Source organism: Schistocerca piceifrons, chromosome X (genome assembly GCF_021461385.2).
Source record: "Schistocerca piceifrons isolate TAMUIC-IGC-003096 chromosome X, iqSchPice1.1, whole genome shotgun sequence".
Lineage (NCBI taxonomy): Eukaryota > Metazoa > Arthropoda > Insecta > Orthoptera > Acrididae > Schistocerca > Schistocerca piceifrons.
In genome coordinates this window covers 353,682,086-353,694,228 of record NC_060149.1, presented here as the reverse complement: position 1 = coordinate 353,694,228, position 12,143 = coordinate 353,682,086, and the positions used below count along the sequence as shown (strand labels likewise).

The following is a 12,143-nucleotide window of genomic DNA, read 5'->3' as shown; positions in this document are numbered from 1 at the left end:
CAAACGCAAAATAATTTTACTTAAAAAAGCGCATTAAGTGTCACTAGAAGCCTTCCTAAGAGACAATCTCCATTCCTTCCGAACTGACTATGCAAATGTAGACGAGATGTGGCTCAAATTCATAGATATAGTAGCAACAGAAATTGAGAGATTCATACCTCATAAATTGGTAAGAGATGGAACTGATCCCCCATGGTACACAAAACAGGTCCGAATGCTGTTGCAGAGGCAACAGAAAAATGCATGCGAAGTTCAGAAGAACACGAAATCCCGAAGATTGGCTAAAATTTACAGATGCGCGAAATATGGCACGGACTTAAATGTGAGATGCCTTTAATAGGTTCCACAATGAAACATTGTCTCCAAATTTGGTAGAAAATCCGAAGAAATTCTGCTCGTATGTAAAGCACACAAGCGGCAAGACGCAGTCAATACCCCCGCTGCACAGTGCCGATGGTACTGTTACTGATGACTGTGCCGCTAAAGCGGAGTTATTGAACGCAGTTTTCCGAAATGCATTCACCAGAGAAGACGAATGGAATATCCCAGAATTTGAAACATGAACTGCTGCTAGCATGAGATTCTTAGAAATAGATACCTTAGGGGTTGCGAAGACACTCAAATCGCTTGATACAGGCAAGTCTTCAGGTCCAGATTGTATACCGATTAGGTTCCTTTCAGATTATGCTGATACAATAGCTCCCTACTTAGCAATCATATACAACCGCTCGCTCACCAATAGATCTGTACCTACAGACTGGAAAATTGCGCAGGTCGCACCAGTGTTTAAGAAGGGTAGTAGGAGTAACCCATCAAACGACAGACCTATATCATTGACGTTGATTTGCATTAGGGTTTTGGAGCATATACTGTATTCAAACATTATGAATCACCTCGAAGGGAACGATCTATTGATATGTAATCAGCATGGTTTCAGAAAACATCATTCTTGTGCAATGCAGCTAGCTCTTTATTCGCACGAAGTAATGACCGCTATCGACAGGGGATCTCAAGTTGATTCCATATTTCTAGATTCCCGGAAAGCTTTTGACACCGTTCCTCACAAGCGACTTCTAATCAAAGTGCGGGCCTATGGGGTATCGTCTCAGTTGTGCGACTGGATTCGTGATTTCCTGTCAGGAAGGTCGCAGTTCGTAGTAATAGACGGTAAATCATCGAATAAAACGGAAGTGATATCAGGTGTTCCCCAGGGAAGCGTCCTGGGACCTCTGCTGTTCCTGATCTATATAAATGACCTGGGTGACAATCTGAGCAGTTCTCTTAGGTTGTTCGCAGATGATGCTGTAATTTACCGTCTAGTAAGGTCATCTGAAGACCAGTATCAGTTACAAAGCGATTTAGAAAAGATTGCTGTATGGCGTGGCAGGTGGCAGTTGACGCTAAATAACGGAGAGTGTGAGGTGATCCACTAGAGTTCCAAAAGAAATCCGTTAGAATTCGATTACTCAATAAATAGTACAATTCTCAAGGCTGTCAATTCAACTAAGTACCTGGGTGCAAAAATTACGAACAATTTCAGTTGGAAAGACCACATAGATAATATTGTGGGGAAGGCGAGCCAAAGGTTGCATTTCATTGGCAGGACACTTAGAAGATGCAACAAGTCCACTAAAGAGACAGCTTACACTACACTCGTTAGTCCTCTGTTAGAATATTGCTGCGCGGTGTGGGATCCTTACCAGGTGGGATTGACGGAGGACATCGAAAGGGTGCAAAAAAGGGCAGCTCGTTTTGTATTATCATGTAATAGGGGAGAGAGAGTGGCAGATATGATACGCGAGTTGGGATGGAAGTCATTAAAGCAAAGACGTTTTTCGTGGCGGCGAGATCTATTTACGAAATTTCAGTCACCAACTTTCTCTTCCGAATGCGAAAATATTTTGTTGAGCCCAACCTACATAGGTAGGAACGATCATCAAAATAAAATAAGAGAAATCAGAGCTTGAACAGAAAGGTTTAGGTGTTCGTTTTTCCCGCGGGCTGTTAGGGAGTGGAATGGTAGAGAGATACTATGATTGTGGTTCAATGAACCCTCTGCCAAGCACTTAAATGTGAATTGCAGAGTAATCACATAGATGTAGAGAGGAACCATCACTAGACTGTGGGAGAATGGGGGAATAATGGGAGAGAAATACAGGGCAGACTTGTCCTATGTATACAATCCACCTACAATTATACAAGTGAATGGAAGTTTGCTAGTGACTGTATCAAGCAAGAAGAAAATGAAGTGATTCCAGAAAATCTGATGGATCACATTAATGGTTTGAAATATGACTTATTCACTGAAGATGAAAGTATTCACTATTGTGGAAACAATTTAACTATGTAAGTATCTTCACGCACATTTGAAGTGTAACTCCCTACTCAAACATAGCATACTGCAGGATGTCTGTATACAACAGTCAGATTGGAGCATATATCAATGATACAATTTTGTCATACATTGCTATGAATCATATTCCCAAATTGACATTACCAGCTGCCCAAAAATGTTAGAATTACTACTATACTAAGTATTTTGATGTCTGAACATTCATTTTCAGGTACTTGAAATTTTGAATATGATGTAATATCATCATGATCACACCAGGCATAGCTCAAAAATGTTTACTTTCAAAATAATGTGTGATACTTCATTTTGGTGTTATACAGATAAATTATGAAACTGCACTGCATAAAGCTACATATAAAACATCCTTTTATAACCAAGTACTATAACATTTCCTTAAATTCTTATGTCAGCTACCACATAAAGTTAGCAGTTAATTAAGAAACTCTGGGCAGGGAATGAAGAAATCTGACAACCAATCACGAACATTTAATATAATTCAGGTGCAGTGTAGACCTTCCAATGAAGATGAACTATTAGAACAGACTACAAAAGGATATGTACCTGCTCTGATGCAAGAGGCTCGTCAGTATTGTGCACTGTTACACTTGTAGAGTCAAGTCTGCAGATTTCTTCGTGTTCCTGAAACCAAGACAAATCATTTATACTTTTAAGTAAGATAATACAACAGAATTTTTTAAACAAACCTTTCTCCAATAAAATCTTTAGGCACATTTGTTAGACCAACATCCTTCCTTATATATAATGGTATTATGTAAACACACCAGACAAAAATTATTAGTAAACTCCAGGACACATCTTGCTAACACCATGTAATGCAGCCAATGGCCTTGGCTGCTTCAATATGGAAAAAAAGTTTCTTAAGAGATGTCATATTCAGCTGAAGTAGATGGGGTAGAGCCACTAAATTGCAAGGATGTAGAGTGCTACATTTCACCCAATGTTCCAAACAGTTCCAGACATTTTCTATACAAGGGCTAATGATAGTGATATGTCCATCTTCCTGGCTTTCCATACAATTACACGTACATATGGTTTCTCTCACACAGTTACATCTACATCTGCTTTTCTCATATCACCCCCATTTCCTTTCAATTAACAGGGGTCACATCAGCAATTACTGAAAGCTATCACAGTTTCTTCAAGGCTTGTCTTGGATATTTCATTCATTGAAATCTTCACTTCATGGTCAAAGAAGTTGGTGTATCACATACAAAACGTACTCAGCCACACCCAGCCAGCGACAATGCACGACACCTCAGTAAACACACCATTTCATCTACTGAGACAAAAATGAGATTTTTCCAGTTTTTTTTTTTCATATTTCCCTGATTTCTCTGACATGTTTGAAATTCCCTGATTTCCAGAACCTGTGGCAACACCCAGCAACAACTATACTGTGCTTTCCTTACTCATACAACTATTCCTCAACACTGCTCTCAATGCTTCAACCACTGCCGACTTACAAACTGTGTCAATGATGATGACGATGGGGATGAATGTGGTCCTGCTCAACAATATGGCCATCAACACCCTTACAAAGAGGGTGTGTGTGTGTGTGTGTGTGTGTGTGTGTGTGTGTGTGTGTGTGTGTCGGAGGGGGGGGGGGGGGAGGAGGAGGAGGAGGAGGAGGAGGAAGGCTATCCTCATAGGCAAAGCTGCTTAAAATATGCATGTATCAATTATTTAAAAAAAAAAATACTGTCATGATGCACTAAACTATGGCACTGAAACTCAAGCAATAAAAATGCTGAACTTCATGGGCAAGTTATTCATTTGAGCATACTAACCTGTCCTCCTGAGCTCTTTAGTGATGCAACCCAGCAGTTCACAAAATTTCAAAACCTGTGACCAGTGTACACTTCATTGACAATGGTGGGCAGACCTCCAACCAAACAGAGTTGCACTCATGTCAGTATATAAAACACTCACAGCCAAAACATGCTGAACCAAAAGCAGCACACCGCAAATTTCACAAGAGCAGTGGATCCTCCTTTCAGAGGAGGTAACCATGTGTTAATGGACAGTGTCTTACTGCTGTCTGGTGAGCAGTACTTTTCTCCATCAGTGCGGTCAATATGAAGTCCGCCACGTTTGTGCAGACGATTTGAGTGACCTCAGTTTGGTGTTTACCACTTCCAACCATTTGGCTTCCTACTGATGCAAAATTCTTCTGCCAGACAATGAGAAGACAGCATGCAAGGGGATAGCACATCGAGGTACACCACCATCCCTACAAACTTCTTTGGCTGCTTTGTCAGCTGTGTCATTTCCCTGTATCCTTGTACCCAGGAAAAGACTGGCACCTTTCCTCGGTATTCTATCCACTGTAAGACATCACAGACGAGCTGAATCAAATGGTCTACTGGATACACTGAGCGGGTCAGAACAGACAAGAAACTTTGTACTGTGATGCCTTTAAATCCACTCCAGTGCCATTACAATCTGTAAATTGTTCCAGAGAGCATACTTGGAAAATATTATCAGGGAAAACAGCTGAACAACTGAGTGCATTCCCTAGTTGGAACCTTCCATATATACAGCGGTAAAACCACAAAAATATGATTTGTAGAAAGGTAATCTGGAGTGCCAGTTCACTTGTACTGTGGGAGCCTAAAGCCTCTCTGGTCTTCTGAAGATGTGAAAGCAGCAATTTGTTCCATCACGGGCTGCATATTCAGAGGTCCAGTAAATTCAGTTCAATGAGGAAGTCTGTAGCATGTATCCCAATTGGGGCAATTCATGAACAGCTGCTCAAAGTAGGGGCCACTTGCTGCACTAAATGTTAATGACTGAGCCAACACTATGCTTTTCGGGACCTGTCAAACCAGAAAGAGGTGCTGCCACATCCAGAGTGGTGATTCATTAGCCTCTGTACACAGACTCTGAACTCAGCTGGTCCAATAGGCTCCACTCGACATCCGAATGCCTTCATGGTGAGGCAGGAAGTAAGTGCTGTTCCATAAAACATGCTGCTGTAATCTAATTGTGACCCAACAAGTGCCATGTGAAACTGAGGAAGATGGGACCTGTCAGCTCCCTACAGCTTTCCACTGATGCATTTCAAAACATTCATTGTTTTGATGTTCTTTGTTCGCAGGTCTTTCAGGTGTGGGAGCCAAATTAATTTTGTGTCCAATAGTAGGCCCAAAAAGCACACATTGGCATTAAAATTTAAAATATTGTTCCCTATCATGAACTCTGGTTGGTTAAAACTGCGAGCATAGTTGAAATTGACACAAGGAGTCTTCTCTAGTGAGAACTAAAAGCAGCTTCACTGGCCCCAGTTTCCTGCCTCCGGACTATCAGCTGTAGTTGCCTTACTGTCATCCACAAACAAAGAACTTGTAACAGAGCTCCTGCCTGCAGAGGAGATGCCATTGACAACGATTGCCAACAGTGTGACACTAAGTACACTGCTTCGAGGACCCAATCCTCCTCAACAAAGTGGTCAGACAAGGTATCACCAATGAGATAGGGAAAGCACCTGTGCTTGAGGAAGGATTGAATGAAAAATGACAGATGTCCATATAGTCCCCATTCATGTAGTTGGTGAAGGATGTTGTACCTACAAGTGGTGTCATAAGTCTTTTCAAGCTCAAAAAACACACTGATTAAGTGGTTTAAATTTAAGAAAAACGGACAGTGGCCTCTGAATCTGCAATAGAAGTGGCATAGGTAACATTGGGATTCGTGGAGCCAGATGAGGTGGCAGTTGACCATACACTCGACAATCTTATTCATACAGCTGGTCAAGGGTTACACTCTGATAACTGTTAGGGATGGTACAATTCTAGCCTGGTTTCCAAAATGGAATTAATATTGCCTACTTCCAAGTGGCAGGATACTGTCCATCAAACTAGAGCTGACTGAGAAAAGATATGAGCTCACCTTTGGTTCTAGAGCACATATGGCAGAGCATGGCACAATGAGTCTGATGCGATCCTGGAACTGACTGACTGGTTACAGACAGAGTTGACTCCTATTCATAGAAGGAAAATGGATGATTGTACATCTCCTTATTACACGACAAGAGGCAGAACCTTCTTATTTCCACAGTTTGACGGAATTTCTGGAACTCAGGAGTTTGTTCAAATGATGCAGTGATGGTAAAAAAGTGTTCCGCTAAGACCTGAGCCACATCTCTATACATGTCCACCAAGACTCCATCTCCCAACAAGGCCATATGAGGATGTGTACCACCCTTGCCTGAGATGATCCTTACTGATTCCCAAACTTGCGTAGGGGAAGTTGGCCGATTAACGGATGTTGCAAATTTCTTCCACAAGTTCCTGTTTTGTCCTTTTATCGATCACTTTGTGTTCTTGCAGTCCTGAATGCACAAAGATTTACTGTAGTTGGATGATGTTTGAAGTTCTGCAAAGCAGTGTGCCTGGCTCTGACTGCCGAGCGGTATACTTTGTTCCAACAAGGAACAGGCTGTCTTCTGAGGTGGTTGTTAGAATGGGGAATGGACTCTGTGGCAGCTCAGTGGAATCCATCTCCTGACTTCACTTCTATTGTTTGAAGATGGCTCACTGGCTGTATTGCTACCAATTTCTCTCATGGAGCATTCATTCATGTTTGCGGTATCCTGTCGATCACCATCTACTCAGCAGGTGGATCCACTCTGGAAAGTGGTCACTAGTATGCAAATCTGTGTCTACGTACCACTGGACAGAGTCTGCAAGAGATTGAGAGAAAAACCAAAGGCCAGTTGCTGAAGATTATCCTGTAGCTGTAGAAAAGTGTCCCCTCTGACCAAACGTACAAAAGACAGATACTTGCTGAACAGAGGAGGTGTCCGATAATTCAACCTCTGGAGCATGTTGTAGCCTAACTCCTTAGCACAATGCGTGCACTGAACTCCCTCATAAGGAGGAACAGACTGGAGAGTATCCAGAACAGTTCTGTTAGTACATTTGCATCATGACGTGAAAGATATAAAGCACACATTGTTATTTTAACTTGTGTGAGAGCTTCCACTGCAAATGCTTATAATGACCATGGTAAGAGGGACGGGAGGGGAGGAGAGGGGTATCTGTAACTGATGGAACAGTCAACCCATCCTTTGTGCTGACTCCAGTAACATCACCCTTTCTGTAGGCGGCTGTAACCCCTTAATGCAGGTGTGCTGGTGACATTAAAAGAGTATCTTGTAAGCAGATGCAGAATAGTCTCTCCTGGGCTATGAGCCACAATTCTTCCAAATGTGATTGGGGTCCATTTAAGATCCAATGCAATAGTCCCTGTGGGAGCCAATGATTAGTGTGGTTGACCATATCCCTCTTGCTGAGCAGATGTGATTTACCCCAGAGGTCAGGGAACTTTAGAAGGTGTCTGCTTCATGGTTCCTCCTTGTGGGTATTAATAGCCCGAATAGGAAAATCATCAAAGTTTCCCAGAAATAACTGCAGCCAGTTACCCTTTTGTGATTCTTCAGTTTTTATTTACCACAACTGGGTTTGAATTGCCTAACAATTCATCAGACAGTACACATTTAATGAATGTTTGAGGCTTTGTGGGAATTTTATTGCTGTGGCAAGATATAGAAACAAAACAAGCAAGCACTGAATGTGGTGAGAGTTATTTACATCATGAGATTTAGTTGAAGGCATTACTCACAGTTATTAGCGTCTGTCAGTTTATTCCTGGTGCACACATTCCTGTGGAAAACATAACTTATGTTTTCTAGTAACATTAAATCTATAGCAGGTGCCCCAGGAGTTTCCTGCTAGAGACTGTATTATCTCAACAGCCACTCACTCCATCAGAACATAGCACACTTTCGGGTTGAGTTTCTTTTATAGAGATGTACCTTCCATGGGGTCCAGGTGAACCAAGGCTCCCATTCTCCAAAGCACACACTGTTCCACTATCACGCCTCATAATGGTCCCTGAAATATTCCCAAAGTTCACTGTAGAAGAGGTCTGGTTGCGCTGGCCAGTCCCCACCTTGGGAGAACCAACTACTGCTGGCAGAACACCCCAGTGAAAAAAACAACTGCTATCCCTTCCCTAAGTTGTAGGACGCTACTTTTTAGGACCCTCTACTGCGGTTGTCTAGCCCTGCCAGTAGCTCCATAACTACTACTGGCATAGTCCTCAGTATCACTGACATGTGCAAACACTCCCGCCTGGCACTGAAGGTGCCTGCAATAAGGCAGTGTCCCCCAGGAAGGCTGTGTCAGTAATTCCCTCTATACAGATGCCAGCTGTCCCCTTGTGGGACAACCATCACTTCACTACCGTTACAGCCAGTCAGCTCAACTTCAAGATTTGCCCATAAGCCTGTTGCAGCCATGTTGCACAATCAAAGCCATGGAATGGAGTGAGACAAGAGCTAGCAGTAGACATCTGCAACAGCAAGCCTATGAGTTCCCCTGTGATCTAACTTTTCACAGAACTTGGCAATCAACTGTCATTTGTGCCAAAAAGGCAAAGGAGGATACTATGGATGCCAGCAGGTAATATATACATTCTATTGTATAGACCTGGAATAAACCAAGGTAGTTCTAGCAGCGATAAATGAGGTGTCTGAACCACCCTTATCTGATTTTCCATCTTAACCTAGCAACCATTTGAAATAAAAGTAACCGAGTTTGAGTATCTTTTTAGTTTTTGGGCAGTGGTGTGGCAAAATTATAAAAATTTATGCATTTATTTCCCTCATCATCTTATTTAAGTTAAGGTATCTCAGTTTCGCATAAAACTACAAATATTAAATAGAAAACACATTTCTGATGTCCTGCAAAATAATACTTATTTCACATAAATAATATTTTGCAGGAAATTGTTTTCCTATTTAATATTGTCACCATGTTCTGTCAAGCACTAATGGAAAATTCCATCAATATTAGAGATAAAAAGATAAAATCTGGCTGAATTATGAATGAAGGTTTGGGAATTGCACCAAATGTCTAAACTGAATGGAGACTGGAAAATAAAATAAATTTTGAGAGGGAATTTAGAAAAGTCCTTTGACTTCTGTGAAAAATTTAAATAATATACCTTGATTACCCCCCCTCCCCGCCCCCCCCCATGAACCATGGACCTTGCCGTTGGTGGGGAGGCTTGCGTGCCTCAGCGATACAGATAGCCGCACCGTAGGTACAACCACAACGGAGAGGTATCTGTTGAGAGGCCAGACAAACGTGTGGTTCCTGAAGAGGGGCAGCAGCCTTTTCAGTAGTTGCAAGGGCAACAGTCTGGATGATTGACTGATCTGGCCTTGTAACAGTAACCAAAACGGCTTTGCTGTGCTGGTACTGCGAACGGCTGAAAGCAAGGGGAAACTACGACTGTAATTTTTCCCGAGGGCATGCAGCTTTACTGTATGATTAAATGATGATGGCGTCCTCTTGGGTAAAATATTCTGGAGGTAAAATAGTCCCCCATTCGGATCTCCGGGTGGGGACTACTCAAGAGGATGTCGTTATCAGGAGAAAGAAAACTGGCGTTCTACGGATCGGAGCGTGGAATGTCAGATCCCTTAATCGGGCAGGTAGGGTAGAAAATTTAAAAAGGGAAATGGATAGGTTAAAGTTAGATATAGTGGGAATTAGTGAAGTTCGGTGGCAGGAGGAACAAGACTTCTGGTCAGGTGACTACAGGGTTATAAACACAAAGTCCAATAGGGGTAATGCAGGAGTAGGTTTAATAATGAATAGGAAAATAGGAATGCGGGTAAGCTACTACAAACAGCATAGTGAACGCATTATTGTGGCCAAGATAGGTACGAAGCCCACATCTACTACAGTAGTACAAGTTTATATGCCAACTAGCTCTGCAGATGACGAAGAAATTGATGAAATGTATGATGAAATAAAAGAAATTATTCAGATAGTGAAGGGAGACAAAAATTTAATAGTCGTGGGTGACTGGAATTCGAGTGTAGGAAAAGGGAGAGAAGGAAACGTAGTAGGTGAATATGGATTGGGGCTAAGAAATGAAAGAGGAAGCCTTCTGGTAGAATTTTGCACAGAGCACAACTTAATCATAGCTAACACTTGGTTTAAGAATCATGATAGAAGGTTGTATACATGGAAGAACCCTGGAGATACTAAAAGGTATCAGATAGATTATACAACGGTAAGACAGAGATTTAGGAACCAGGTTTTAAATTGTAAGACATTTCCAGGGGCAGATGTGGACTCTGACCACAATCTATTGGTTATGACCTGTAGATTAAAACTGAAGAAACTGCAAAAAGGTGGGAATTTAAGGAGATGGGACCTGGATAAACTGAAAGAACCAGAGGTTGTACAGAGTTTCAGGGAGAGCATAAGGGAACAATTAAGAGGAATGGGGGAAAGAAATACAGTAGAAGAAGAATGGGTAGCTCTGAGGGATGAAGTAGTGAAGGCAGCAGAGGATCAAGTAGGTAAAAAGAAGAGGGTTAGTAGAAATCCTTGGGTAACAGAAGAAATATTGAATTTAATTGATGAAAGGAGAAAATATAAAAATGCAGTAAATGAAGTAGGCAAAAAGGAATACAAACGTCTCAAAAATGAGATCGACAGGAACTGCAAAATGGCTAAGCAGGGATGGGTAGAGGACAAATGTAAGGATGTAGAGGCTTATCTCACTAGGGGTAAGATAGATACTGCCTACAGGAAAATTAAAGAGACCTTTGGAGATAAGAGAACCACATGTATGAACATCAAGAGCTCAGATGGAAACCCAGTTCTAACCAAAGAAGGGAAGGCAGAAAGGTGGAAGGAGTATATAGAGGGTCTATACAAGGGCGATGTACTTGAGGACAATATTATGGAAATGGAAGAGGATGTAGATGAAGATGAAATGGGAGATACGATACTGCGTGAAGAGTTTGACAGAGCACTGAAGGACCTGAGTCGAAACAAGGCCCCCGGGGTAGACAACATTCCATTGGAACTACTGACGGTCTTGGGAGAGCCAGTCCTGACAAAACTCTACCATCTGGTGAGCAAGATGTATGAAACAGGCGAAATACCCTCAGACTTCAAGAAGAATATAATAATTCCAATCCCAAAGAAAGCAGGTGTTGACAGATGTGAAAATTACTGAACAATCAGTTTAATAAGCCACAGCTGCAAAGTACTAACACGAATTCTTTACAGACGAATGGAAAAACTAGTAGAAGCCGACCTCGGGGAAGATCAGTTTGGATTCCGTAGAAATACTGGAACACGTGAGGCAATACTGACCTTACGACTTATCTTAGAAGAAAGATTAAGGAAAGGCAAACCTACGTTTCTAGCATTTGTAGACTTAGAGAAAGCTTTTGACAATGTTGACTGGAATACTTTCTTTCAAATTCTAAAGGTGGCAGGGGTAAAATACAGGGAGCGAAAGGCTATTTACAACTTGTACAGAAACCAGATGGCAGTTATAAGAGTTGAGGGACATGAAAGGGAAGCAGTGGTTGGGAAGGGAGTAAGACAGGGTTGTAGCCTCTCCCCGATGTTATTCAATCTCTATATTGAGCAAGCAGTAAAGGAAACAAAAGAAAAATTTCGAGTAGGTATTAAAATCCATGGAGAAGAAATAAAAACTTTGAGGTTCGCCGATGACATTGTAATTCTGTCAGAGACAGCAAAGGACTTGGAAGAGCAGTTGAATGGAATGGACAGTGTCTTGAAAGCAGGATATAAGATGAACATCAACAAAAGCAAAACAAGGATAATGAAATGTAGTCTAATTAAGTCGGGTGATGCTGAGGGAATTAGATTAGGAAACGAGACACTTAAAGTAGTAAAGGAGTTTTGCTATTTGGGGAGCAAAATAACTG

General features: G+C 41.7%; 1 protein-coding gene across 1 annotated transcript in view; it reads right to left on the bottom strand.

Annotated features, from left to right (window-relative positions):
- The window catches only part of LOC124721638, a 262,023-nt gene that overhangs the window by 54,072 nt on the left and 195,808 nt on the right, over positions 1-12,143 (bottom strand). The window contains exon 8 of the mRNA XM_047246701.1: positions 2,915-2,992. Coding sequence (XP_047102657.1) covers positions 2,915-2,992 — 78 coding nt within the window. The remainder of the gene's footprint in view (positions 1-2,914; positions 2,993-12,143) is intronic.